This window comes from Hyla sarda, chromosome 8 (genome assembly GCF_029499605.1).
Source record: "Hyla sarda isolate aHylSar1 chromosome 8, aHylSar1.hap1, whole genome shotgun sequence".
Classification (NCBI taxonomy): domain Eukaryota; kingdom Metazoa; phylum Chordata; class Amphibia; order Anura; family Hylidae; genus Hyla; species Hyla sarda.
The window spans coordinates 70,221,457-70,248,404 of record NC_079196.1 but is presented as its reverse complement, the minus strand read 5'-3'; the positions used below and the strand labels follow the sequence as shown (position 1 = coordinate 70,248,404).

Genomic DNA, 26,948 nt, shown 5'->3' with positions numbered 1-26,948 from the left:
AAGGATAAAAATCATGAAAACAAAAACTTTTTCTCTACTAAATACTACAAATTGACAGCCCAAATTTTCAGTTCTACTCTATCATACAATATCAGATTTACTTTGCTGAACTACATTACAACAAACAAAAAAAATATGTGATTGACAGCCTGTAGGCTGTCCTTTCAGTCCCCCAGTTTGAAAAATGTCCATCCTATTGCCCAGAAAAGTCCATCCTATTAAAATTTAACATTAACGCCTATAGGACACAAGGCGCACATGTACATCCTGCAACCTCTCCGTCATTACAAAGTACAATTGGCCTCGTGTAAAACAAGCCCTAATGTGGCCCCTGTCGGCAGAAAATTGAAAGAGTTATGGCTATTAAAAGCCCAGGTGAAAAAAAATAAGGACACAAAAACATAAGGGGGTTAATTATATAAAAGCAAAGTAGGTCAAAATCCATCACATATAATGTGGGTTATCACAAACAAAAGTGGCACAGATGAATGGCATATTTGTTTTTAAAAGTTAAGAACCAGGGGGGCCAACATCTCATAGCTCCAAACCTACAGAGCAGTCATGATGCAATCTGATAGAATAAAGAGCGCTTCATCACAAATGTGAACACTGCCATAATTGCCTTTAATTTAGTGGTCTCAAACTGTGGCCCTCCAGATGTTGCAAAACTTCAACTACCAGCATGCCCGGGCATGCTGGGAGTTGTAGTTTTGCAACATCTGGAGGGCCACAATTTGAGATCACTGCTTTAATTTATTATGGGACAGGCAACAGTGATTCATGTGTCACATTAATAGAGTGCCCCTCAGGCTATGGCTCAGACATGATGGGAGTTGTAGTTTTGCAGCAGCCACAGGTTGGAGAACTTTGCTATAGTCCAATACTGCTTCGGCCAGAGAGGAACAGAGAGGATGCCCATAAGCTGAGAGGAACTAAAAGCTTCAGCAATCCAAGTCAGCCGGGAGCTACAACATGTGGTGCACCGTGACTTTTCCCAGAAGACAGGTAAGAGATGGCGGGACATACCAGCTGCCGGCGGCCGCTCACAGCACGTCATCACATCCACACTCGCTTCGGTAGTAACGGGCGCTCTCTAACAAGACGGGTAAAAACACCAATACGAAACTCAATCTACTTCCGGTGTCAGCACGTGTACTTCCGGTGTATCTGCGTCCGAGGTCCGTCGTACATATAGTTCCCCGAATCCCACAGTGAAGGTTCCGGTGGGATCAAGAGTCCTTTTCTGACTGGATTCTTATCCAAATCTGCAGACTGGGGCTTAATGTAAGTCACACACTCAATTCTCTTAGTTTCCTTCACATGTGATATATTGGATTTTTTCTTAAGACTCCTCAAAACTAGAATGAAATGTGATATTGATAAACTATGTGACTGTTCTTTTTTTACACTGGTTACTTCCTTTTGTTTCTTGCCTTATAAGTCACTTTTTTCCCTTCAATTTAAAGAGGTACTCCGATCTGGACATTTATGGCGTATCCACAGGATGGACCCACCTCTGTGATCCACACCTGTCTTTAGATCCTCTGGCTCACTCTGGTCTAGCATGCAGCAGCCGGATGTAGGCTGAGCGGCAGCGGAATGTTGAATTTCCTGGCATTGTCTAAAGTAGAGCACCCCTTTTAATTCATGTCTCTGTGTAATTTTTCTTCTGTCATCTCAGGGTTATGTCTCTTCTAATACGGAACCTGCAGCGTGTGATCCCACTTCGCAGAGCCCCTTTACGCAGAAATCTAGAGATTGCCAGAAACTGTCTCAGTGTGGAAAGGTTTGATGTCGGGGTAATATTTGTAAATAATACAAAGATCCAACAGCTGAACAAGCTTTACAGACAACAAGACAAAGCTACAGACGTGTTGTCATTTCCATTTCATGAGGTATGCAGAAAAGTCTACCCTCAAGTTATTGAAGTTATATACATAATGCATTAACTATAAGTCTGAATAGTATGTGCTCTCTGTATACTTTTGTGCTTGTATACTTCCAGAGTTTGTGTCCTGGATTATTGCCTGATCCACCATTCCCAGATGAATACAATTTAGGAGACATTTACCTCGGAGTTGAGCTTATTTATCAGGAATGCCAAGAAACAAAGGAACATTTTAACAATGTTTTGACTGTAAGTTATGGCGACTGCAAATCTTATGGTGGATATGTTACAGTCAACAACTATTTATTATAGCTCAAGGATAGGCTGTTGTGAGGTTGGAAAAAGCTGGATTCAGGATCCCAGTTAAGTTTAGTAAGAAATTATAGAAACCTAAACAAAAGAGAAGCTTCAGTGGAAAAGGTTGTGTCTAGGGATTCATACCTTTTTGCTACAGAAATAGAAAGTTGTATTTCTACCCTGAGATTGAAAAGTTCTGAGTTGTTTTGTAAGAGCAGCTTACATGTAAAGGGGTACTATGGAGATAAAAAAAAAATTTTTTTCAAATTAACTGGTGTCAGAAAATGTAAATGCATACATTACTGCTGTATGCCCTGGAGGATGTTATACTTTCCAGTCAGAAACTGTGCTCTCTGCTGCCACTTCTGTCTGTGTCAGGTACTGCCCAGAGAATAAGAGGTTTACTGGACAGTTCCTGACACAGAAATAGATGGCAGCAGGGAGCACTGTGTATGACTGGAAGAATACACAACTTCTACCAGGGTATACAGCAGCTGATAAGTACTGAAAGACTTGAGTTTTTAAAATAGAAATAATTTACAATTCTGTATTACTTTCTAGCACCAATTGATTTGAAATAATAATTTTTCTTCAGAGTATCACTTAAAGGGGTACTTTGTTGGCCAGCGTTCGCAACATTTAGTTCCAAGCGCTGTGTGCGTGCTGCGGGGGTCGGCCACGTCTCCTCTTGACATTACCCCACGCCCCTCAATGCAAGGCTATGGGAGTGGACGTGGCAGCCATCATGCCCCTCCCATAGACTTGCATAGAGGTAGCGTGGTGTGATGAGGGGCCATGGCCAACCCCTGCAGCGCACACACACAGTGTTCAGAACTAAATGTTCCAAACGCTGGCCAGTGGAGTACCCTTTTAAAGGAAATGTTTGCTGTTGAAACTATATAACCATACTTGCTCCACAACCTGTAAGTAAACCCACCCTATTCCTGTTTTGTCACATATAAAATAAAGGTAGAAGCGGTTATCCCAAGATTAAAACTTAACATCTATCTACAGGATAGGTGATAATATCTGATTGGTAGGGGTCCGACTGCTGGGTTCCACCCACCAGGTATAAGAACTTCATAGTAAAGATAGCAGAGTACAACACTTTGCTATCTTTAAAAGTCCCATATCAACAAGTAGATACGTATTACCTATCCTGTAAATAGTTGATGCATTTTAATCTTTGAATAACCAATATAAGGTCTGGGGGTCTTTTTCCTTTTAGCAAAAAATTATGAAACTGCCATTAAACTCAAATATAAAATATTCTTTCTCACAGGTGACTGCAGTACATGGCTTATGTCACCTGCTTGGTTATACACATCACGATCCAAAAGACTGGAAAAAGGTTGGTAAGATATATTTTATTTTTATTTAACATTTTACTGATATTATAAGATCTTAGAAGTAAAATTATAACATGGGTCAGCGAGATTAAGATGACACTTTGTTTGAGCATATTGTAATACGTGATCAAGACACTCTCATAGACTTACATGGATAACGGGAGAAAAACGTGTGAACTTCTCCCGGCTCGTTCTCCTGATCAGCCAAGGACTTGTATCTGTTTATGTACATGTACCTGGTACATTGGCATATTGGATTGTTATTTATTCATATGTGGCTACAGGTAAGACAGCATCACAGCCTACCCCTTCCCTTTCTCTGTTTCTTTTACTTGGTTAGGGATGATCCAATTGGAGATATTTGGGGGTCATACACATTTGGTTTTTGCATATTTACCATTATTTGCACTTTGTTATTCCAGGAGTCTGCTTCTGGTTTGCAGTGAGCAGGGTTCTAATATAATATGTAATTCATCCCTGTTTTTTTATTTTAAAAAATATTTTATAGTCTTCTAAGCGTTTATGCTTTTTAAAAAAAAAATTATTTTTTATTTATTTTTTTTTAAGCTTACTTTTTTTTAAACTCCTGGCTTGTGTCTTAAAGATTATTGTAAGACTACTCATTGGTTAAGATATATTAAATGGGCATTATCAGATACAAAAACTTTTGATAAGTTGTAAAGCATGTATAACCAATAGGTTTTGCAATTGCTTTCATTAGGAAATTTTCAGTAATTCATACTGAAAAAGCCAGTCAAACAACTGCCCCCCCCCCCCCCGGCCTGCTTGGACACATACCAGTCCTGCTGTGTCCATGCGTCATCACCTATGTCATGGACACACTTCATTGATTGACAGCTGTGAGCGCAGGGCTCACACCTGGAGGAAAATCCTCCCACTGTCAGCTTGTGTCCCGCTACTGTCAGTGAGGACAAGCTGGGAGTTTTGCTAATGCTAGGGGAGATGTGAGCAGACCGCATACTGAGGGAGGGGGCGGAGACCTGCACAGTGAGGCCACGCCCCTCCCTTTGAGAGGAATTCAGACTAGTGAGCTAAATTATAAGTGTAATAAAAAAATAAATAAATGTGCTAGACACATACAAATTAGATGTACATGGTCAGGATTAGGTTCTGAATTATATATTAAAAAATGTTTTTTTGTTGCATCTGATTGGTATGCTTTAAAGTGTACCTGTAGTCAACAAAACTTTTTATATAATGTAGATAATACCACACTAGTGTGGTGCTGTGCGGCGTCCGTTGCTGCCGTGGCACCGTGTCTGCGGGGAGGTGCGACCCATAGACTGGTTTGCGTGGCATTGGGGCCGCTCTGCCAGTGGGTCGTTCCCCCCCCCCCGTGGGCACTGGTGTCGTGGCGGTGGTGGTCGCCGCCCAGTGCTACGCCATTTTATGCTAGGGAAGTTAGGGACCCACTATAAATAGGTGGCCTTGATGTGGCGAGTGGTCTTGTACTTTTTGATCAAAAATGTATACTAACAACCTGTTAGTTTTTGATATTATGCTGAGAAGCAATCAGATCATTATACAAGATTGTAGATGTGCACCATGTCTGTTTTCTACCCGAATTCACACCATTATATGTATATTTGTAATATACATTGGTTAAAAAATTTGAATATTTTTGTCCCTGCAGCTATTGCCTGTGTGTCTTTGTGAGGAGTCCAAATACAGGAAGTGTGGGTGGAAAAGCAGGGCTCTGTACACTGAGGACAATCAGGGCTCTGTGCACTGAGGACAAGCAGGGCTCTGTACACTGAGGACAAGCGGGGCTCTGTGCACTGAGGACAAGCAGGGCTCTGTGCACTGAGGACAAGCAGGGCTCTGTACACTGAAGACAAGCAGGGCTCTGTGCAGTGAGGACAAGCAGGGCTCTGTACACTGAAGACAAGCAGGGCTCTGTACACTGAGAATAAGCAGGGCTCTGTGCACTAACGCTCTGTGACACACTCATATATCAGGATGATTGACAAGCCAGGAGTCTGCATAGAGCCCTGCTTATCCTGCCCTCACTTCCAGTATATAGACTTCACATGCAATCGCTGCCGGGACAGCATTTTTTCACCCAAAAATAAACATATTTTTTAACCAATGCATATTACAAATATACATATAATGGTATTATCTACATTTATTTAAACATTTTTTGTTGACGACAGGTACACTTTAAAGCTATTAAAGGGGTATTCCAGGAATTGTTTTTATTTGATTATGCTACAGGGACTGTAAAGTTAGTGTAGGTCATAATATAGTGTCTGTACCTGTCTCTGATGGTTGCTCTTGTATTCTTATTTGATTTTTGCTCTGGATGTTCATTTTTATCAGCATACGAAATGACTCCTGTCTCGGGTATTTCCCAGGATGCAGTGCGGCCAAGACCTGATATTACTAGTCAGGTGATGAGAGGGAGCCTGTCTGCTTCAATGGGTGAAACAGCTGGAGGCACCCTGATTAGAAAGCACTGATCTTTTTCAATAAATCTAGCTTGTTTGTTGTTCAATGGGTGGGGTGGCTGATGTGTGGGAGGTAGGAAAGTGGAATTCTGAAATTTGTAGTAAAAAAGAAAACTTCAACAGGAAATAGTGAGGTTCACAAAACGAAAGCCACAGCTTTATGGTAATCTCACAACACAGCCATTTAACCCAAAGTGCAGATCCTTCCTAAGCATGTCCAATATTGTCTGGCAGGTAGGTGCTAAAATCACCTTATCGTGGATAACCCCTTTAAAGGAAAACTATACACCCCCACCCCCCGGATCTGTCCAGGCGTTCACCTGTTATCTTCCTTTTTCAATATATGCAAATCATCTTCTAACTGTCAAGGGCGGGGATACTGCCTTCATCTGGCACTTTGACGTCAATGCCGCTCGTCCGCAGTACTGCCTGGCTTATGCATATTCGTGCCCTCCCTCCGCATCTCCCTCTCCTCCCTGCTCTGTATGTGTCTCCACTGCACTTGTGCCGACTTACTGCACCTTTACTTACTACACACTTACTGCAGCTCCCCTCCGCTGGTATGAAGCTGCGCTGAAGCCCTTCCGGGTGTACGCAGGAAGCGGCACATGCGCAGTGGAGTCACATACAGAGAGGGAGAGGCGCTGGGCGGTGCTGCGGAAGAGCGGCGCTGATGTCACAGTGCCAGATGAAGGCAGTAACCCGGCCCTTCCACTTAGAAGAGGATTTGCATATATTGAAAAATGAAGATAACGGGCGAACGGCTGGACGGATCCGGGCATGGTAGGCGGCACATTGATCAGCGTCCACTGCACTACCAGCCAGTACCTCTGGTTAGTGCAGGGGGGGGGGGTGTTAGTGACAGTTTTCCTCTAACTAATTGTTCTCATATATATTGTTCAACAGATGTTTGAAAAGGAAAGTGAAGTTCTGATGGAAATTAACAGAGCTACTGGATCTGCACTTAAGCCATTGTCTTCAGGTCATTTTAGCCAACAATAATATGGCTTGTCTTGTACCCCAAAAGGAAAGTTTCTGCTATGTTTTCTCCTCACTTGTACTATGCATTTGGAAAGTCTTCAGACTTTTTCACACTTTATGTTGAAGCCTTGTGCTAAAATACAAACAAATTAACCCCCCATCATTCTGCACTCAACACCCTCTATAATAAAAAAAAGTGACACCAGAATTTTTGAAATCTTTGCAAATTTATTAAAAAGGAAAATTTTGCATATATGTTAATATTCAAACCCTTTGCTTTGACACTTGAAACTTAGCTCTGGGGCATCCTATTTCTCTTGATCATTTTCGAGATGTCTCTACACATTGGTTGGAGTCAACCTCACAGAGATTGAGAGGATCTGCAGAGAAGAATTGCAGAAAATCCCCAAATGAAGCTGTGCAAACCTTGTGGCATCAGCCCCAAGAAGACTGAAGGATGTTATCGCTGCCAAAGGTGCTTCAAATAAGTAAATAAGTAAAGAGTCTGAATACTTATGTCACTTCAATATTTTTATTTATTCTATTATTAATTAACAAATATCTCAAACATTCTATTTTCACTTTGGCATTATAGGGTATACAGTTCAGAGTGATCAGATTGATTGGGATTTTTTAAAATTTTTTATTTTAGCACAGGGCCGCAACATAACAACGGGAATAAAAAAGAAAAGGTCTAAAGACTTTCTGAATTCACTGTAGATGTATTATAAATGTATACTGGAAAATTAATGGAAATATAAAGTTCACCCATCATTTAAAAAACCTTTGACATGTCTGTGTGACTGGTCAGTTATTTATTAATTCAATTTTTTAATGATCAGTACACTTAAAGGGGTACTCCACTGGCCAGCCTTCCGTCTGAGTTCAGAACATGTAGTTCCGAACGCTGTGCTTGAATTCATGGTGCATCATTTCTATGAAATGAGACATTTTCAGGATCCACAGAATTAATCATGCCCTTAAAGGGTAACTGAGATTTCATGAAAAATTTAAAAACAGCCCTGTGCTTCAGTCTAAGGATTAGATGCTTGTTGAATATTCTTTACAGCTGTATTATTTATATTTCATATATTTCCCAAATTTTTCTGCTGATCTTTGTATTTCTCTCTAGAGCAGTGTCCCTTATCTGTAAACTGACAGTACTATAGAGCAATAGGCTGCCAGCCACAATGTGAATGGTTGCCCCTCTGTGTTTTGTGCTCACCAAGACAGTGGAGGTTACATTCTTATTCCATTTATCAAATGGTTAGTAAAAATTTAGCTTTATGCTCACAAACGACTAAATTATTTACCCCAGTTTCCTTCCCCTGCCTCTTCTAGCTTCACCTACCTATTCTCCATTTTGCAGCCACATGTCTTGACTTACTATATCTAAAGAGATAAATAGTAATGAACAAAGCTTATAATCACTGCTGAGAAGTCTGCAAAATCAATTCAGTACACAGGAATAGTCAGATAGTAATGCAACTGATTGCCAAGGCAAATGATGGCTAGCAGACAAAAATAACTTTCGTTCCACTGTATGTTTCTGTGTTTGCATGTTGGTTTGGGAATAATCTTCTATGTTTTGGAAGTAATGTCACCGAGCTGGAGTTCTTCTAGACAAGAATTACAGTTGATGGCTGATAGAAGCAGGAGAGCAGCAATTCTATGGCTTGTAGCAGAGCAGCAATCCTATGGCAGTAAGAAGAGCAGCAATCCTATGGCAGGAAGCAGAACAACAATCATCCTATGGCTGGAAACAGAGCAACAATCCTATGGCTTGAAGCAAAACAGCAATTCTATGGCTGGAAGCAGAACAGCAATCCTATGGCTGGAAGCAGAGCAGCAATCCTATGGCTGGAAGCAGAGCAGCAATCCTATGGCTGGAAGCAGAGCAGTAATCCTATGGCTGGAAGCAGAGCAGCAATCCTATGGCTGGAAGCAGAGCAGCAATCCTATGGCTGGAAGCAGAGCAGCCATCCTATGGCAGATTGCAGAGGCAGGCTTCACTGCACTAAGCTTGTGGTGATAGCCCTGCCCCCACCTATTGTGTTAAATCTAGGTGTTTCTGTCACTAAAGACTTATTGAACCAAACAAAGAAAACAATTGTTTAAAACTGGAGTATAGACGTACCAAAATATCTGTATAAATTGTACTTTTAATATCTCTCTTGTTTAAAACACATAAATTACCCAGTCACAAAATACCACTGAATAACAATGTGCATAAATCAATATGATCAGAACATATTAGATAGGAATTGGATATCAGTAAACAATATCAAATATTGAATTATAGTTCCTATAATTCATAAGTGTTATTGTGTGTTCAGTGTAGTATATTGAAGCTATACAGCTTTATTGGAGTTGATTATAGGGTGTATTGCTTTGGCTTATATCCCTACACTACCTACACTCACCCTTAGGAAAAAACTATTGAAACCTTGATAAGTATTCACAATATGTTCTTGCCTTTCAGCTTAGGAAATTGGGGCATGTAACTGGGCACTTAAGGGCAACTTTTGTGCCTCTGTAGCTTGTACACTATTCTGTTCAGACCCTAGGCAATGGGGAAAAGAAATGAAAAAAGTGCAGTTTAAAGGGGTACTCCGGTGGAAAACTATTTTTTCTAATCAACTGGTGCCAGAAAGTTAAACCGATTTGTAAATGACTTCTATTAAAAAAAATCTTAATCCTTCCAGGACTTATCAGCTGCTGTATACTACAGAGGAAGATGTATAGTTCTTTCCAGTCTGACTACAGTGCTTTCTGCTGACACCTCTGTCTATTTCAGGAACTGTCTGGAGCAGGAAAGGTTTGCTATGGGGATTTGCTCCTAGGTGTCAGCAGAACAACTCAACTTCCTCTGTAGTATACAGCAGCTGATAAGTACTGGAAGGATTAAGATTTTTTTATAGACGTAATTTACAAATCTATTTACCTTTCTGGAACCAGTTAATATGAAAAAAAAAAAAAGTTTTTCTCTAGAGTACCCCTTTAAACAGTTGTGTCACCGTGCAGCCCGGGTCTACCACATTGTTCCACTATGTGATCATTGTGGTCACGAAGTCCATTCGTTGGCTGATAGAAGCCTGATTTACTACTGAAGGCAGACGACTGTGAGAAGCAGCATGATATATTCATGATACTGGTTCTTTCTGGTCTCTTTTTGAACTTGCGGTTGCACAATCTGTTATGTTCTCCACCGTAATTAGTATATGTGCCACGGGGCGTGCTGTTTGTCCTCATAGGGATAAATTACACATCCACTGTGATGTGAATACTATGATGTTTATGGTAGCAGGGCTGAATGGCAGTATCGACCTCTCTACATGGAGACGTCACTTTGAGGGGTGGTTTCCTCTGTCCAGGTAGAATGTGTCCTTAGGTGGAAGTGAGCAAAGGTAGTGACTAGGGGCGTGCTTTGCCACATAAAACAGGCTGAATTGGGCTTGCATTGCCACTACCAAACTGTTGGTGATGGTGATGTGCAAGTACCACAACTGAGGTCTCCTTGATGATCCAATATAATGGGGAAGCACAGCGTAGGAGACATATATTTTTCTACTAATGTATCTCTTTGATATATTTTTTGCACATTATTTTTTTGTTTAAGCACCTTAATTACTGTGATTCATTTGGGCACTTTTTTTCATGTTTTCCCCCACTGCCTAGGGTCTGAGCATAGTAGGGACAGACTCCAAAGACACAGGGTTTGCTCTTATTGGGGTGCCTGCCCCAGTTACATGCCCCACAGCTAGGAATTGCCTAAAGACATAGGGAATATTTATCAAGGTTTTTATTGTTTCCCCCCAAGGGTAGTGTAGGTAGTGTATCCATTTCCTAGCTACTATGTTCTGATCATACTGATTTATGTACATTGTTGTTCTGTGGTATGTCTATACCCCAGTTTTGAACAATTGTTTTATTTGATTAATTAAGGTGGAGTCATGTTGTAAAGCAGATATGTTTAATGGTTACAGTTTGCAATGTCATGTATTAAACTGAACTTAACAACTAGCAAATTCAACGGAAGAAAGACCCCTAGCGTAATTTTTTGCCCACATTATGCACACTCCTCTTAAGTAGTCCTACAGTACCATCTGTTTAATTCCAGCACAGCTGCATCCATGCATTTAATTAGTGTAACTGGGTCACATTAGATCACCATCCTAACCCAGTGAAAATCCCAGTGTTTAAAGGGGTTATCCAGCAATAGAAAAACAGAGCTAATTTCTTCCAAAAACAGCGCCTCCCCCGTTTGCAGGTTGTGTGTTGTATTACAACTTGTCCCCATTCACTTCAATGGAACTGATCTTTAAAGGGGTATTCTGGCCAAATACATTTTATCCCCTATCCTTTGGATAGGGTATAATATGAATTTGGCCGGAATACCCCTTTAATAACACACACAACCAGGACAGGACATGTAGTGCTAACAGCCTATGCTGCACTATATAAGCAAAACAACAAAAAATCTCAGATTGCCTTTTTAATGGCGTAAACTGCACTTTGGATACTGCTCACTTATATTCTATACATTATGTACACTTACACCGAACTGCAGGCTTATGGATCTCTATGTGTGCTACTATGTTTAGTGTTTTATAAAAATAAAAAGCGGGGATAGTACAAAGTAAGCACATATTTACATCTTGTGTCTCCCTATTTCCTCAGAGAGCTCTTTTGAGCAAGGCCCTTACTCTATTTGTCTGTATTAGTAATTTTACAATGTAATGTCCGACTGTGTAACTAAATATAAATTACTCTAGAATATAATGGTGCCATATAAATAAAGATTATAATTATATTTCTAAAGCTGTTTCTACAGTTAATGTTTATGCAGATGTTCCTGCACAAACTTCAGTTCTGTAACTGGCCCCTCAAATATATTAGAGTGTTTTAAATAGAGATCAAGTCAATTCTGTAATTTAGAGGTCACTAAACTTTTCAATCTGTTAAGCCATATTATGTAAGTCAGTTTGGATCCACAAATATGATAAAACTATATTCTGCATAAGAAAACAGTGCAAGTCATAAAACACAGTGGCGTAGTCCCATAAAGTCAGACCGTGCGATCATGTGTGCAGATAGCAGGCCCTCAGCTCAACCCCCCCCCCCCCACCCCCAAACAGAACATATGTTGACAGCAACCCTAACCGATGTCCAAGTGACGGGGCAGAGCTGGGGCACCAGCTGTAACTGGGCCACCTCAACAGACTTGTCAATGAAGTGTAATTTCTTCAGTGTGGTCACATGAATAAAATATTTTCAAAAATGTCAGGGGTGTAGTCACTTGTAAAATACTGTATCCAGCTCTTCTCCTCTTCCACAGTTCTTTCTGCATGCTTTTTTTTACAGTCATCCCAAGACAGCAAGGACTCTGTTCTAAGTCCCAGATATAGAACAATTTCCTTGATAAAATGTGATGTGAAACGCTTTGCTAAACTGATTACCAACAGATTATTGGACCTCATGGGATGCCTGATCAGGTGGGCTACATTCGAAAAAGGGAAGTGCTCTGTCACCACTCTTGTATGTCCTATGCATAGGGCACATACTCATTGCCATTTAACAAAATGCTGACATCCCCCCCACCTTACCATTACTAATGTTCAGCATTTACAGACGACATTCTTCTCTACGTCGACGTTCTTCTCATCCGCCCTGCTCTCAAATCCAACCCTACTGGCCACTTAACAACACTTCTCACTATAGCAATTATAAGCTTTACCTCTCTAAGAGTGAATATTACGCTCCCCCAAATGTGGTTTAGCAACTACGCGATAACTACCCTTTGGCAATCCAAATCCCTTAAATATATAGGTGTTTCTGTCCCGTCCCAACTCTCTGATACTTTCCAGATTAACTTCCATAAAGTCTTATTTGGCCAGATTGGAGAGCAAGGACTTTTTGTGGCTGGGGAGAATAAATACACTATATTACAGATGAATGTACTGCCTCAATTTCTGTACCTATTCTCCAATATCCCTGCTTCCCTACACTGCATAAACATCCAAGACTCACACGACACAAACTTGTTAGGAGAAAGATAGATGGTGGCTTAACCCTACCAGTCTGCCTTTCAGACCATTTAGCAGCAGTTTTGACGGTTTAGCGTACAAGACTGCTTTCACGACTGTAATAAGTAGTGGGTATGTTTTGAAGGCACTGACGCAGGACTAGATCAAAGGGCCATCCTTTGGCTCCCAAAACATGAACTCCCTAATATGCTCCTATATGTTCTCCTGCCCATTATGGTTTCTATAATACAGGCGCGTACAGCCTACCTGACACACCCAGACATTTTTCTCCCTGATGCTCCTATGATTCCTGTTGTAGACAATGTGGATTCTCTTTCTTCCCACTCTGCTGTCTTTCTTGGGTCTTAAATAGACCTGTATCAGATATAATACCAGAGGGTATCTTTTATATCTTTTAAGTTGCTCAAGTAAAGTATTTTTTTTTTAAACCGCCAGAGACAGATTCCATTTTCATATTGCTAGTACTCAGCCCCTTTAGTGTTCGATATAACCTTTTCTTAGACTACTTTTGGGGGGAAAAAAGAATCTGGCTCATTCAGTGGTAACAGATGGCACAAATCATTGCTTCTGTGTAGGCTGATTTTTGGGAGACCAACTGCTGAGACCTTCTTGGATCCTCATGTAACCCTACAAAAGACTACTTTTGAAAAAAAAAAAAAGGCTCTGACTCTTTCAGTAGTAAAGGATGGCACAAAACATTGCTTCTGTGTCATTTGTAGGGGACCAACTGCTCATGTATCCAACTGATCCTCATGTATCCCCCTGTGATTATTGTTGTGTATTATTCTGCAATTACATAAAGTGTCTGGTAGATAGCAGACTAAAGCGGGGGAAGGACTTGTGGACATGTGTTCGTTGCCATCTTGGATTTTTTGTACATTTAGGGCATGGCTAAGAAGCGTGCTCCTGCTAATGGCTGACATTAGCGATCTCGCTAATCACGTCATATATAGGGAAAATGACAGATGGTGATGGGCCCATGGGACCCCTGCAGTATGATTACGGGGGTCCCTTACTCTCATCCATTCTGCATTATATGTATATAATAAATTCTGATGACAGGTTCCCTTTAATTGCATTTAGAGAAACGCTTTAATGCAGGACCCATGGACAATAGACAGCAGGACGTGTCCCATTCAGATGAATCTGAGATATTTTTCTAGGTCATTCTACAGGGGGGTGGGTACAGCAAGTCGCTGCTGTAAGGGTGGTGGATCCAGTGTTATCTCTCTACTGGTTTCACTTTTCACTGTGCTCTTGAGAAAAAAGGCATAACTGGGGAATTATCTGTACAGAACAGATTTGCATGCATCAGGTCTGGCCCCATCATAGACCCAATATATACCACATGTACCCCATATATAATTCTCATATAGCCCACACATACCCTTTGCATATACATTACCATATATACTCGAGTATAAGCCGAGTTTTTCAGCACAATTTTTCGTGCTGAAAATGCCCCCCTCGGCTTATACTCGAGTGAACCGGGAGGCCCTCTTCTCCACTCGCTCCAGGCCGGCTCCGGACTAGTGGCGTTGCCTTGACGATGATGCACAGGGACGTTCATCCGCATGAAAGTCCCTGTGCGTCGTCGTCAATTCAACGTCACTAGTCCGGGGCCGGCCCAGAGCGAGTGGAGAAGAGTGCCTCCCGGTGAAAATGGACAGCCCAGAACGACTAACCCTCCCCACCGGATGGTCCCTGCAGCATAGATGGCCCGGACCAGCTCACCCTTCCTTCCCACTGAGGGGAGGTGAGTAGAAAACTAAATGGGGGGGGGGTCTGCATGATGACAGAGGCTGCAGTGATCTTCAACCTGCGGACCTCCAGATGTTTCAAAACTACAACTCCCAGCATGCCCAGACAGCCGATGGCTGTCCGGGCATGCTGGGAGTTGTAGTCTTGCAACATCTAGAGGTCCGCAGGTTGAAAACCACTGATGAAGGGATTGACAGGCGGTGATGACGAGGGGGGGGGGGAGAATGACAATGTGATGATGACGTGGTGATGATGAAGGGGGGGAGATGATGACAGGGTGGTGATGACGGGGGTGTTAATGACAGGGGTCTGGATGATGACAGGGGGGGATGATGTATTTCCCACCCTAGGCTTATAGTCGAGTCAATAACTTTTCCTGGGTTTTTGGGGTGAAATTAGGGGCCTCGGCTTATATTCGGGTTGGCTTATACTCGAGTATATACGGTATATACCAAATTTATACCCTTTGTATATACCTCATATATCCCAATATATATTCCTCATATACCCCATACCCTTTATATATAAATGCCCTCTATCTACTCCTCATATACTCCAGGCCTGCCAGCTTTTCATAAGGAGAAACATATTGCTGGATTGTTTGTGCGGCCCTTTTCTGTAATTAGCCGATGTGTGAGAAAATAATGTTCTCCTTTTGTGGTTTCCTAAACTTTTGTGTTAAGAGTGTAATGATAGAATCAGAGGAGAGATGTGTGGAAGAAATATAATATTAGGTGACATAATTAATGTCATGTGACATAATGACAACATTAAGTTTAGAATATAGGGGGGAATTCATCAAAGGTTACTTCAGAAAGTCAGTATATAAGTAGTTTCTTTTTTGCTTTGTTTTTTCTTTCTTGCTCAAAATTTATCAAAATGTCGCACGGCAGTGGTAAATTTTGTGCACGAAAGTCAAACTTTGAAAATTACCTCACAAAGCAAGTTTCAAAAGACAGGATTTGGTTTGCTGTGCGACTTTTTGCGAGTGTCACTACAATAAATTCACTACTACTGCAAAGTGTAATATTTAAAACTTGCTACCTAGGATTTTGAATTTTTTTTTTTAAAAGCCATTGCCTTCAAAAAGTCGCACGGAAAGTTGCTTTGGCGCACATGCGACAATATATGCGCATAGAATAAAAAAAAGTCCCTTACCAGTTTTGATAAATTCCTCTCATATTGCTTTCACAAGTTATTGTATTTTTGCTGACTTTTGTGGAATAACATCTGTGCATGACTCTAACGCCCTAAAGGTTGGGTGACCACAACTTCTCCTAAATATGTTTAGTTCCTGTCCCTGAAACTAGAATAAAGTCTATTGAGATTACATCATTAACTGCCATTTAAAATTGCAGTAATCAATTATAAATGGTAGATCAAGGTTCTGAGTTGTGAACCTTTATTGTGGTTAATCATGGTATAAAAACAACTGTACTTTCTTAACCCCTTAAGGACACATGACGTTCTCATACGTCTCCATTTCTGAGTCCTTAAGGACACATGACGTATGAGAACGTCACGTGTTTTACCGGCCCCCCGCAACCATCTGGAGCGGAGCCGGTCCCCGATGCCTGCTGAAATCGTTCAGCAGGCATCGGGGCATATCGCCCAGGGGGGTCATTATGACCCCCCATGTCGGCGATGGCCGCAGATCGCTGGACAATTCAGTCCAGCGATCTGCGGCGGATTCCGGGTCAATCGGGTCTCCAGTGACCCGGTGACCCGGAATTATTGGCTGATCGGGGCCGTCAGAGACGGCCCCGAACAGCCAGAGCCAGCAGGGGTGAGGTGGCACTGGTGCCACCTCACGATCGCCCTGATTCGTCGGCCGGATTACCGGCCGACCAATCAGGGCGCCTGCTGCGGGTGTCACTCCCGCAACCCGCTCCGCCCCTCTTCCGGAGGACGTGAGCGGGTGCGGGACGTGCACCCCGGGTGCTGGGGACCCCGATCCCCGGCGCCCCTGTTGGGATCGGGGCCCCAGGAGCAGCGGCGGCGGCGGAGACGACGAGGGACTGACCTGGTGCAGCGAGGATCGTTGGAGGTGAGTGACAGCCTCCTGCTGTTGCTTAGCAACAGCTCCCAGCATGCAAAAAGGGCATGCTGGGAGCTGTAGTTATGCAACAGCAGGAGGCAGACCACCACAACTCCCAGCATGCCCTTATGGGCATGCTGGGACTTGTAGTTTTGCAACAGCTGGAGGCACATTCTTTCTATGGAAAAGTGTACCTTCAGCTGTTGTGTAACTACAACTCCCAGCTTGCACAATCAGCTAAAGTGCATGCTGGGAGTTGTAGTGGTGCATCTGGTGGTTGCATAACTACAACTCCCAGCATGCCCGTTGGCTGTCGGTGACTGCTGAGAGTTGTAGTTTTGCAACAGCTGAAGGCACACTGAGTTAAGTAGCAAACCAGTGTGTCTCCAGCTGTTGCATAACTACAATCCCCAGCATCCCCAGCCAAAGTAGTATGCCTCCAGCTGTTGCATAACTACAACACCCAGCATGCCCTTCCGCTGTCCGTACATGCTGGGGGTTGTAGCTTTTGCAACAGCTGAAGGCACACTGGTTGCAAAACACTGAGTTTGTTACCAAACTCGGTGTTTCACAACCAGTGTGCCTCCAGCTGTTGCAAAACTACAACTCCCAGCATGCACTGATAGACCGTACATGCTGGGAGTTGTAGTTTTGCAACAGCAGGATGTCCCCCCCCCCCCCCCCCAATGTGAATGTGCAGGGTACACTCACATGGGCGGAGGATTACAGTAAGTATCCGGCTGCAAGTTTGAGGTGTGGCAAAATTTCTGCCGCAGCTCAAACTGCCAGCGAGAAACTACTGTGAACCCCCCGCCCGTGTGACTGTACCCTAAAAACACTACACTACACTAACACACAATAAAATAAAAAGTAAAAAACACTACATATACACATACACCTACACAGCCCCCCTCCCCAATAAAAATGAAAAACGTCTGGTACGCCACTGTTTCCAAAACGGAGCCTCCAGCGGTTGCAAAACTACAACTCCCAGCATGCACTGATAGACCGTACATGCTGGGAGTTGTAGTTTTGCAACAGCTGGATTCCCCCCCCCCCCAATGTGAACGTACAGGGTACACTCACATGGGCGGAGGATTACAGTAAGTATCCGGCTGCAAGTTTGAGCTGCGTCAAATTTTCTGCCGTAGCTCAAACTGCCAGCGAGAAACTACTGTGAACCCCCGCCCGTGCGACTGTACCCTAAAAACCCTACACTACACTAACACAAAATTAAATAAAAAGTAAAAAACACTACATATACACATACCCCTATACAACCCCCCTCCCCAATAAAAATGAAAAACGTCTGGTACGCCACTGTTTCCAAAACGGAGCCTCCAGCTGTTGCAAAACAACTACTCCCAGTATTGCCAGATAGCCGTTGACTGTCCAGGCATGTGTTACGCCTAGCGCTCCGGGTCCCCGCTCCTCCCCGGAGCGCTCACGGCGCCTTTCTCCCTGCAGCTCCCCGGTCAGCGCTGACCGGGAGCGCTGCCCTGTCATGGCCGTTGGGGATGCGATTCGCACAGCGGGACGCGCCCGCTCGCGAATCGCATCCCAGGTCACTTACCCGTTCCCGTCTCCTGCGGTCATGTGCTGGCGCGCGCGGCTCCGCTCTCTAGGGCGCGCGCGCGCCAGCTCCCTGAGACTTAAAGGGCCAGTGCACCAATGATTGGTGCCTGGCCCAATTAGCTTAATTGGTTCCCATCTGTTTCCTGGCTATATCTAGTCTCCTCCCTTGCACTTCCTTGCCGGATCTTGTTGCCCTAGAGCCTAGTGAAAGCGTTTTTGTGTGTTTATACCCTGTGTACCAGAACTTTGCTATCTCCCCTGACTACGAACCTTGCCGCCTGCCCCCGACCTTCTGCTACGTCCGACTTTGCTTCTGCCTACTCCCTTGTACCTCGCCTATCTTCAGCAGCCAGAGAGGTGAGCCGTTGCTAGTGGATACGACCTGGTCACTACCGCCGCAGCAAGACCATCCCGCTTTGCGGCGGGCTCTGGTGAAAACCTGTAGTGTCTTAGAACCGGTCCACTAGCACGGTCCTCGCTATCCCTCTCTGGCACAGAGGATCCACCTCCTGCCAGCCGGCATCGTGACAGTAGATCCGGCCATGGATCCCGCTGAGGTTCCCCTGCCAGTTGTCTCTGATATCGCCCGACAGATCGCCCATCTAACCCACCAGCTGTCGGAAGTGTCCACCATTGTGCGCCAACATTCGCAACTTCTTCAGCAATCATCTCCTTCGCCAGCTCCTGCACCTCCTCCGCTGCGAGTGGCCACTCCTAGCCTCCACCTGTCCTTGCCGGACAAATTTAATGAGGCACTCTGCGCGACCTTCAAAAAAGGCCTATCCAGTCGCATCAAGGATGTGCTGGCCGCACGAGAGATTCCTGCCAATCTGCAAGAACTCATCCATCTAGCTACCCGCATTGACATGCGTTTTTCTGAGCGACACCAAGAGCTCCGCCAGGAAAAAGACTTAGATCTCTGGGCACCTCTCCCACAGTATCCGTTGCAATCTACGCCTGGGCCTCCCGCCGAGGAGGCCATGCAAGTGGATAAGTCTCGCCTGACCCAGGAAGAGAGGAATCGCCGTAAGGAAGAGAATCTTTGTCTGTACTGTGCCAGTACCGAGCATTTCTTGGTGGATTGCCCTATCCGTCCTCCACGCCTGGGAAACGCACGCACGCACCCAGCTCACGTGGGTGTGGCGTCTCTTGGTTCCAAGTCTGCTCCTCCACGTCTCACGGTACCCGTGCGGATTTCTGCTTCAGCCAGCTCTTCTCTCTCAGCCGTGGCCTGCCTGGACTCTGGAGCTTCTGGAAATTTTATTCGAGAGTCCCTAGTGAATAAATTTCGCATTCCGGTGACCCGTCTTGTCAAGCCACTCCACGTTTCCGCGGTCAACGGAGCCAAGTTGGATTGCACCATACGTTTCCGCACGGAGCCCCTTCTTATGAGCATCGGATCTCATCATGAGAGGATTGAACTTTTGGTCCTCCCCAATTGCACCTCGGAAATTCTCCTTGGACTTCCCTGGCTTCAACTTCATTCCCCTACCCTGGATTGGTCCACTGGGGAGATCAGGAGTTGGGGGTCCTCTTGTTCCAAGAACTGTCTAAAACCGGTTCCCAGTACTCCCTGCCGTGACCCTGTGGTTCCTCCTGTTTCCGGTCCCCCTAAGGTCATTAAGGACTCTGCCTGCCACAGGAAATGCCCCTCCCCCCCTCCCAGTCCCGTCAGGCAAGCCTCTGTGCCACCCCATGGCCCCCGTCCTGGTGTCACACTGCCCCGTGCCAGGTCTCGCCCTCTGCCCTCTCTCCCCATTCCTACTCCTGCGGTTCTGCCTGCCGTTGAGGAATCCCTCCTTCCTTTCCCGGTGTCCTCATCCCAGGGGAGGCAGTTACCCGATAAAGAGAAGGGGAGACCTAAGGGGGGGGGTACTGTTACGCCTAGCGCTCCGGGTCCCCGCTCCTCCCCGGAGCGCTCACGGCGCCTTTCTCCCTGCAGCTCCCCGGTCAGCGCTGACCGGGAGCGCTGCCCTGTCATGGCCGTTGGGGATGCGATTCGCACAGCGGGACGCGCCCGCTCGCGAATCGCATCCCAGGTCACTTACCCGTTCCCGTCTCCTGCGGTCATGTGCTGGCGCGCGCGGCTCCGCTCTCTAGGGCGCGCGCGCGCCAGCTCCCTGAGACTTAAAGGGCCAGTGCACCAATGATTGGTGCCTGGCCCAATTAGCTTAATTGGTTCCCATCTGTTTCCTGGCTATATCTAGTCTCCTCCCTTGCACTTCCTTGCCGGATCTTGTTGCCCTAGAGCCTAGTGAAAGCGTTTTTGTGTGTTTATACCCTGTGTACCAGAACTTTGCTATCTCCCCTGACTACGAACCTTGCCGCCTGCCCCCGACCTTCTGCTACGTCCGACTTTGCTTCTGCCTACTCCCTTGTACCTCGCCTATCTTCAGCAGCCAGAGAGGTGAGCCGTTGCTAGTGGATACGACCTGGTCACTACCGCCGCAGCAAGACCATCCCGCTTTGCGGCGGGCTCTGGTGAAAACCTGTAGTGTCTTAGAACCGGTCCACTAGCACGGTCCTCGCTATCCCTCTCTGGCACAGAGGATCCACCTCCTGCCAGCCGGCATCGTGACAGCATGCTGGGAGTTTTACAACAGCTGGAGGCACCCTGTTTGGGAATCACTGGCGTAGAATACCCCTATGTCCACCCCTATGCAAGTCCCTAATTTAGGCCTCAAATGCGAATGGCGCTCTCACTTTGGAGCGCTGTCGTATTTCAAGGCAACAGTTTAGGGCCACATATGGGGTATCGCCGTACTCGGGAGAAATTGGGCTTCAAATTTTGGGGGGTATTTTCTGCTATTACCCTTTTAAAAAATGTAAAATTTTTGGGAAAACAAGCATTTTAGGTAAGAAAAATATATATTGTTTTACATATGCAATAGTCGTGAAACACCTGTAGGGTATTAAGGTTCAAATTACCCCTTGTTACGTTCCCCGAGGGGTCTAGTTTCCAAAATGGTATGCCATGTGTTTTTTTTTTGCTGTCCTGGCACCATAGGGGCTTCCTAAATGCGGCATGCCCCCAGAGCAAAATTCGCTTTCAAAAAGCCAAATGTGACTCCTTCTCTTCTGAGACCTGTAGTGCGCCAGCAGAGCACTTTTCACACCCATATGGGGTGTTTTCTGAATCGGGAGAAATTGGGCTTCAAATTTTGGGGGGTATTTTCTGCTATTACCCTTTTTAAAATTGTAAAAATTTTGGGAAACCAAGCATTTTAGGTAAAAAAAATATATATTTTTTTACATATGCAAAAGTCGTGAAACACCTGTAGGGTATTAAGGTTCACATTACCCCTTGTTACGTTCCCCGAGGGGTCTAGTTTCCAAAATGGTATGCCATGTGTTTTTTTTTGCTGTTCTGGCACCATAGGGGCTTCCTAAATGCGGCATGCCCCCAGAGCAAAATTTGCTTTCAAAAAGCCAAATGTTACTCCTTCTCTTCTGAGACCTGTAGTGCGCCAGCAGAGCACTTTTCACCCCCATATGTGGGTGTTTTCTGAATCGGGAGAAATTGGGCTTCAAATTTTGGGGGGTATTTTCCGCTATTACCCTTTTTAAAAATGTAAACATTTTGGGAAAACAAGCATTTTAGGTAAAAAAAATATATATTTTTTTTACATATGCAAAAGTCGTGAATCACCTGTAGGGTATTAAGGTTCACTTTACCCCTTGTTACGTTCCCTGAGGGGTCTAGTTTCCAAAATGGTATGCCATGTGTTTTTTTTTTTGCTGTCCTGGCACCATAGGGGCTTCCTAAATGCGGCATGCCCCCCAAAAACCATTTGTCGCTCCTTCCCTTCTGAGCCCTCTACTGCGCCCGCCGAACAATTAACATAGACATATGAGGTATGTGCTTACTCGAGAGAGATTGGGTTTCAAATACAAGTAAACATTTTCTCCTTTTTATCCCTTGCAAAAATTCAAAAATTGGGTCTACAAGAACATGCGAGTGTAAAAAATGAAGATTTTGAATTTTCTCCTTCACTTTGCTGCTATTCCTGTGAAACACCTAAAGGGTTAATACACTTACTGAATGTTTTTTTGAATACTTTAGGGGGTGTAGTTTTTATAATGGGGTCTTTTATGGGGTATTTCTAATATGAAGACCCTTCAAATCCACTTCAAAACTGAACTGGTCCCTGAAAAATAGTGAGTTTGAAAATTTTGTGAAAAATTTCAAAATTGCTACTGAACTTTGAAGCCCTCTGGTGTCTTCCAAAAGTAAAAACTCATAAATTTTATGATGCAAACATAAAGTAGACATATTGTATATGTGAACCCAAAAAAAATATATTTTGAATATCCATTTTCCTTACAAGCAGAGAGCTTCAAAGTTAGAAAAATGCAAAATTTTCATTTTTTTCATCAAATTTTGGGATTTTTCACCAAGAAAGGATGCAAGTTACCATAAAATTTTACCACTAAGTTAAAGTACAATATGTCACGAAAAAACAATCTCGGAATCAGAATAACTAAAAGCATTCCAGAGTTATTAATGTTTAAAGTGACAGTGGTCAGAATTGCAAAAAACGCTCCGGTCCTTAAGGTATAAAATGTCCTGGTCCTTAAGGGGTTAATAGATGCTAATATGAACAGAACCCCATGGTGTCTGGCAGGGGCAGACTGAGACCACCCCCGGACCAAATTAAACAAGGGCCCCCAGTAAGACTCCACCCCTGGCCCCACCTCTGCCCTGCCCCTATTCCTGTCAAAACAACTCCTTATGCCCCACATATCAGAGTACAAGTTCAATCTTTTGAACGCTCTTCTTTGGCGTTTCTTTAGATTTTTTTTTCCTGCTCCTTGGCAGTTTTTCAAAATTGCAGCATGTTGAGAATTTTTTTACAGAAATCTTGGCGTTTTTCTCTTATAGAAGTCTATGGAAGTGAAAAAAATGCCATTAAAAACGCCATGTTGGTTTTAACATTGAGGTTTTTACAGGTGGTTTTTATTCTTTTTTTTTACTTTAGCGATCTAAAAAAGGATGGAGTTATCTTATTTGATTACATTTTGTAGGTTACCATTTAAAAAAAAATAATGATGCAGTAGGGATGGGAAAAATTATAGGGAACAAATTTTATCTTTTTTATAACCAATTTATTTATTTTTTTCCTATCAGGGAATGATATATGTGAGCGTGCAGGGATATGAAAATGTAGCCAACAATATAACAAATGGCAACGGAGTCCATGTGATTTTTAAACTACCGTAAAATATTTTATAGTTAAACATTTAATAAAAAATAAAAAAAATTGTACAATTTTTTATTAACCCCTTAAAGGGGTACTCCGGTAAAAAACTTTCTTTTTTTTAATCAGCTGGTGCCAGAAAGTTAAACAGATTTGTAAATTACTTCTATTCAAAAATCGTAATCCTTCCAGTACTTATCAGTTGTTGTATAATACAGAGGAAGTTCTTTTCTTTTTGAATTTCTTTTCTGTCTGTCCATGGTGCTCTCTGCTGACACCTCTGTTTATGTCAAGAACTGTTCAGAGCAGTATAGGTTTGCTATGGGGATTTGTTCCTGCTCTGGACACTTCCTGACAAGGACAGAAGTGTCAGCAGAGAGCACTGTGGACAGACAGAAAAGAAATTCAAAAATAAAAGAACTTCCTGTGGATCATAACAGCAGCTGAAAAGTACTGGAAGGATTATGATTTTTAAATGGAAGTCATTTACAAATGTGTTTAACTTTCTGGCACCAGTTGAAAAAAAATGTTTTCCACTGAAGTACGTATATTTACGTCCTGCACCGGCTCCCGCGATATAACGGTATACCCGGTCGATCCCGGTGGCCATCAACTGCCGGGACCCGCGGTTAATACCGGACATCACTAATCACAATGATGCCCGGAATTAACCCTTCAGATACTGCGATCAAAGTTGATTGCCGTGTCTGAAATTAAAGTGAAACCTTCCCGGCTGCTCAGTCGGGCTGATCGGGACCACTGCGCTATCTCGATCAGCTGTATGGACACGAGGAGGTTCCCTACCTGCCTCCCCCCTGTCTGATCGCCAAATAACTGCTCCATGCCTGAGATCCAGGCAGGAGCAGTCGAGCGGCGATAACACTGATCAATGTAGGATTCAGTGTAGGAAATCAGTGTGTTCAATGTTATTGTCCCCGATCGCCGCTGCCGGCTATTAACCCTTATGATTGTCGCTGTTAAAGGACATCTGCAGCGTGATTAACACTTATCCCCTATCCACAGGATAGGGGGTAAGTGTTTGATCGCGGGGGGTCCAACCGCTGGGACCCCCTGTGATCTCCTGTACGGGGCCGCGGCTGTCCCGTGCATACATCTCTATGGGAGAGGCGGGGAGGCAGCGTTCGTGCCTCCCCCAATAGAACTGTATTGGGACGGGGAGGAGACAGGGCATCACCGTCGACCTCTAGGTCAACGCTACGCGCCTTAGCGCTCACTATGAGCGCTAATGGTGGCGCCCCGTTAGGGAGATCGCGGGGGGTCCCAGCGGTCACACCCCCTGCGATCAAACACTTATCCCCTATCTTGTAGATAGGGGATAAGTGTATATTGCGCTGCAGTTGTCCTTTAAAGATGACAGCGGCATCTAAAGAACCTTGTAAACACTCCCTAGTGGTCCAGTGAGGTGAGGGCCATCCACTTCTGAAGTAGCCGGAGGACCAGGCTTTATCAATGGAGTGAAGAGCACACAGATCAATATGGTTATATGGAACTATATTGATCTGTATGAGGAATCTAATGATTCCTCCTAAAAGTCCCCTAAGAGGACTAATAAAGTGTAGAAAAAAAAGTTTAATAAAAGTAAAAAAAACTAAAAAAAACATTAACCCCTTCCTTATTAAAAGTTTAAAACACCCCCCTTTTCCCACATTCCATATAAAAAATATAAAAGCCTAATAAATATATACATATGTGGTATCGCCGCATGCGTAAATGTCCAAAAATATAATGTTGATTAAACTGCACGGTCCAAAAAGTCCAAAGCTGTGTATTTTTTGTCACTTTGTATACTCTAAAAAAGAAATTTATAAAAAAAAACATCAAAAAGTGCCATCAAAACAAAAATGGCACCCATGAAAATTCAGACCATGGCGCAAAAAATTATACCTCATACCGCCCCTTATACAGAAAAATAAAAAGTTATAGGGGTCAGAAGAAAACAATTTTTTTTTTTTTTAAATATCTTTTTATTAACGGTTTTATAAAATTTTACAAACATCTGCCTCAGGGGATACCCTGAATCTGGCTGAATCAAAAGCATAGAATATGGACAACATAACACCCCACAAGACAATCAATCCCATAGTTTCGGGGTAGACAGAAGAAAACAATTTTAAACATACAAATTTTGGTGCATGTAGTTATAATTTTTTTTTTAAGTAGTAAGATTTTTGGAGTTTGGTGTGACATTATGTCCAATCAGCTTTTTTCCTCCTTATTTTGGTTTAGTTCCAATGCACACAAAGGGAATAAACATGTGTATAGCAAAACATGTGTTACTACAATCCTTTTCTGTGAGAAATACTTCATTTTCTTGAAAAATTTCAGGGGTGCCAACATTTACAACCATGATTGTATATATGTACATACACACACACACACACATATATATATATATATATATATATATATATATATTATTATAATTTTTTTGTGTGTGCGTTTTACATTACACTTTTTTAACACTTTTTCCCCCTACATTTCTTTTTTTTATTCTGGTTTCAGACCCGTTTATCCTGTGGACTACTTCAGATTTGGTGAACTATGATGACCAGCAGTTTTTTTGTTTTGTTTAATATTAATAAAATGGTTAACGAGGGCTTGTGGCAGAGTTTTTAAAAATAAAAGTTTTATAAATGTGTTGTGTTTTTTTTTAAATTTACTTTACAGGCTTAGTAGTGGAAGCCATCTTATAGACTGAGTCCATTACTAATCTGGGGCTTAGCGGTAGCCCCAAAAACAGTTAGCGCTAATCCCCAACTATTACCCCGGTACCCACCGCTATAGGGGTGTCAGGAAGAGCCGGTACCAACAGCCCCAGAGTGTCAAAAATGGCACTCTTGGGCCTAAGCGGTAACAGGCTGGCGTTATTTAGGCTGGGGAGGGCCAGTAACAATTGTCCTCACCCACCCTGGTAACGTCAGGCTGTTGCTGCTCGGTTGGTATCTGACTAAGTATGAAAATAGGGGGAACCTCACACATTTTTGGTATAAATAATTAAATATTTAAAAAAAACGCATAGGGTTCCCCCTATTTTCATTCTCAGCCAGATACCAACCAAGCAGCAACAGCTTGACGTTACCAGGGTGGGTGAGGACCATTATTACTGGACCTCCCCAGCCTAAATAACACCAGCCTGTTACTGCCTAGACCTAGGAGCGCCATTTTTGACGCTTCGGGCATGTTGGTATCAGCTCTTCCCATCACCCCTGTGGCGGTGGGTAACGGGATAATAATTGGGGGTTAGCGATAGCTATTTTTGGGGCTAAAGGTAAGCCCGGCTTAGTAATGGACTCCGTCTAAGCCTGTAAAGTAAATAAAATAA

At 43.5% G+C, this 26,948-nt stretch overlaps 2 protein-coding genes across 5 annotated transcripts in view; one reads left to right on the top strand and one right to left on the bottom strand.

Moving 5' to 3' along the window:
• MCM3AP (minichromosome maintenance complex component 3 associated protein) overlaps window positions 1-1,157 on the bottom strand; it is a 57,159-nt gene extending 56,002 nt beyond the window's left edge. Inside the window, exon 1 of the mRNA XM_056536390.1 lies at window positions 1,027-1,157. The gene's annotated coding sequence lies outside the window, so the exon portion shown is untranslated. The remainder of the gene's footprint in view (window positions 1-1,026) is intronic.
• YBEY (ybeY metalloendoribonuclease) overlaps window positions 1,150-26,948 on the top strand; it is a 60,085-nt gene continuing 34,286 nt past the window's right edge. For 2 of the 4 annotated variants that reach the window (XM_056536393.1, XM_056536394.1), the window contains exons 1-4: window positions 1,150-1,284; window positions 1,682-1,895; window positions 2,006-2,137; window positions 3,468-3,536. In XM_056536393.1, the coding sequence (XP_056392368.1) occupies window positions 1,283-1,284; window positions 1,682-1,895; window positions 2,006-2,137; window positions 3,468-3,536 (417 nt within the window). In that variant the 5' untranslated portion in view covers window positions 1,150-1,282. Of the gene's footprint in view, window positions 1,285-1,681; window positions 1,896-2,005; window positions 2,138-3,467; window positions 3,537-6,911; window positions 6,988-8,327; window positions 9,642-26,948 lie in introns of those variants that run through there. The other 2 variants (XM_056536392.1, XM_056536391.1) reach the window with 2 other exon arrangements.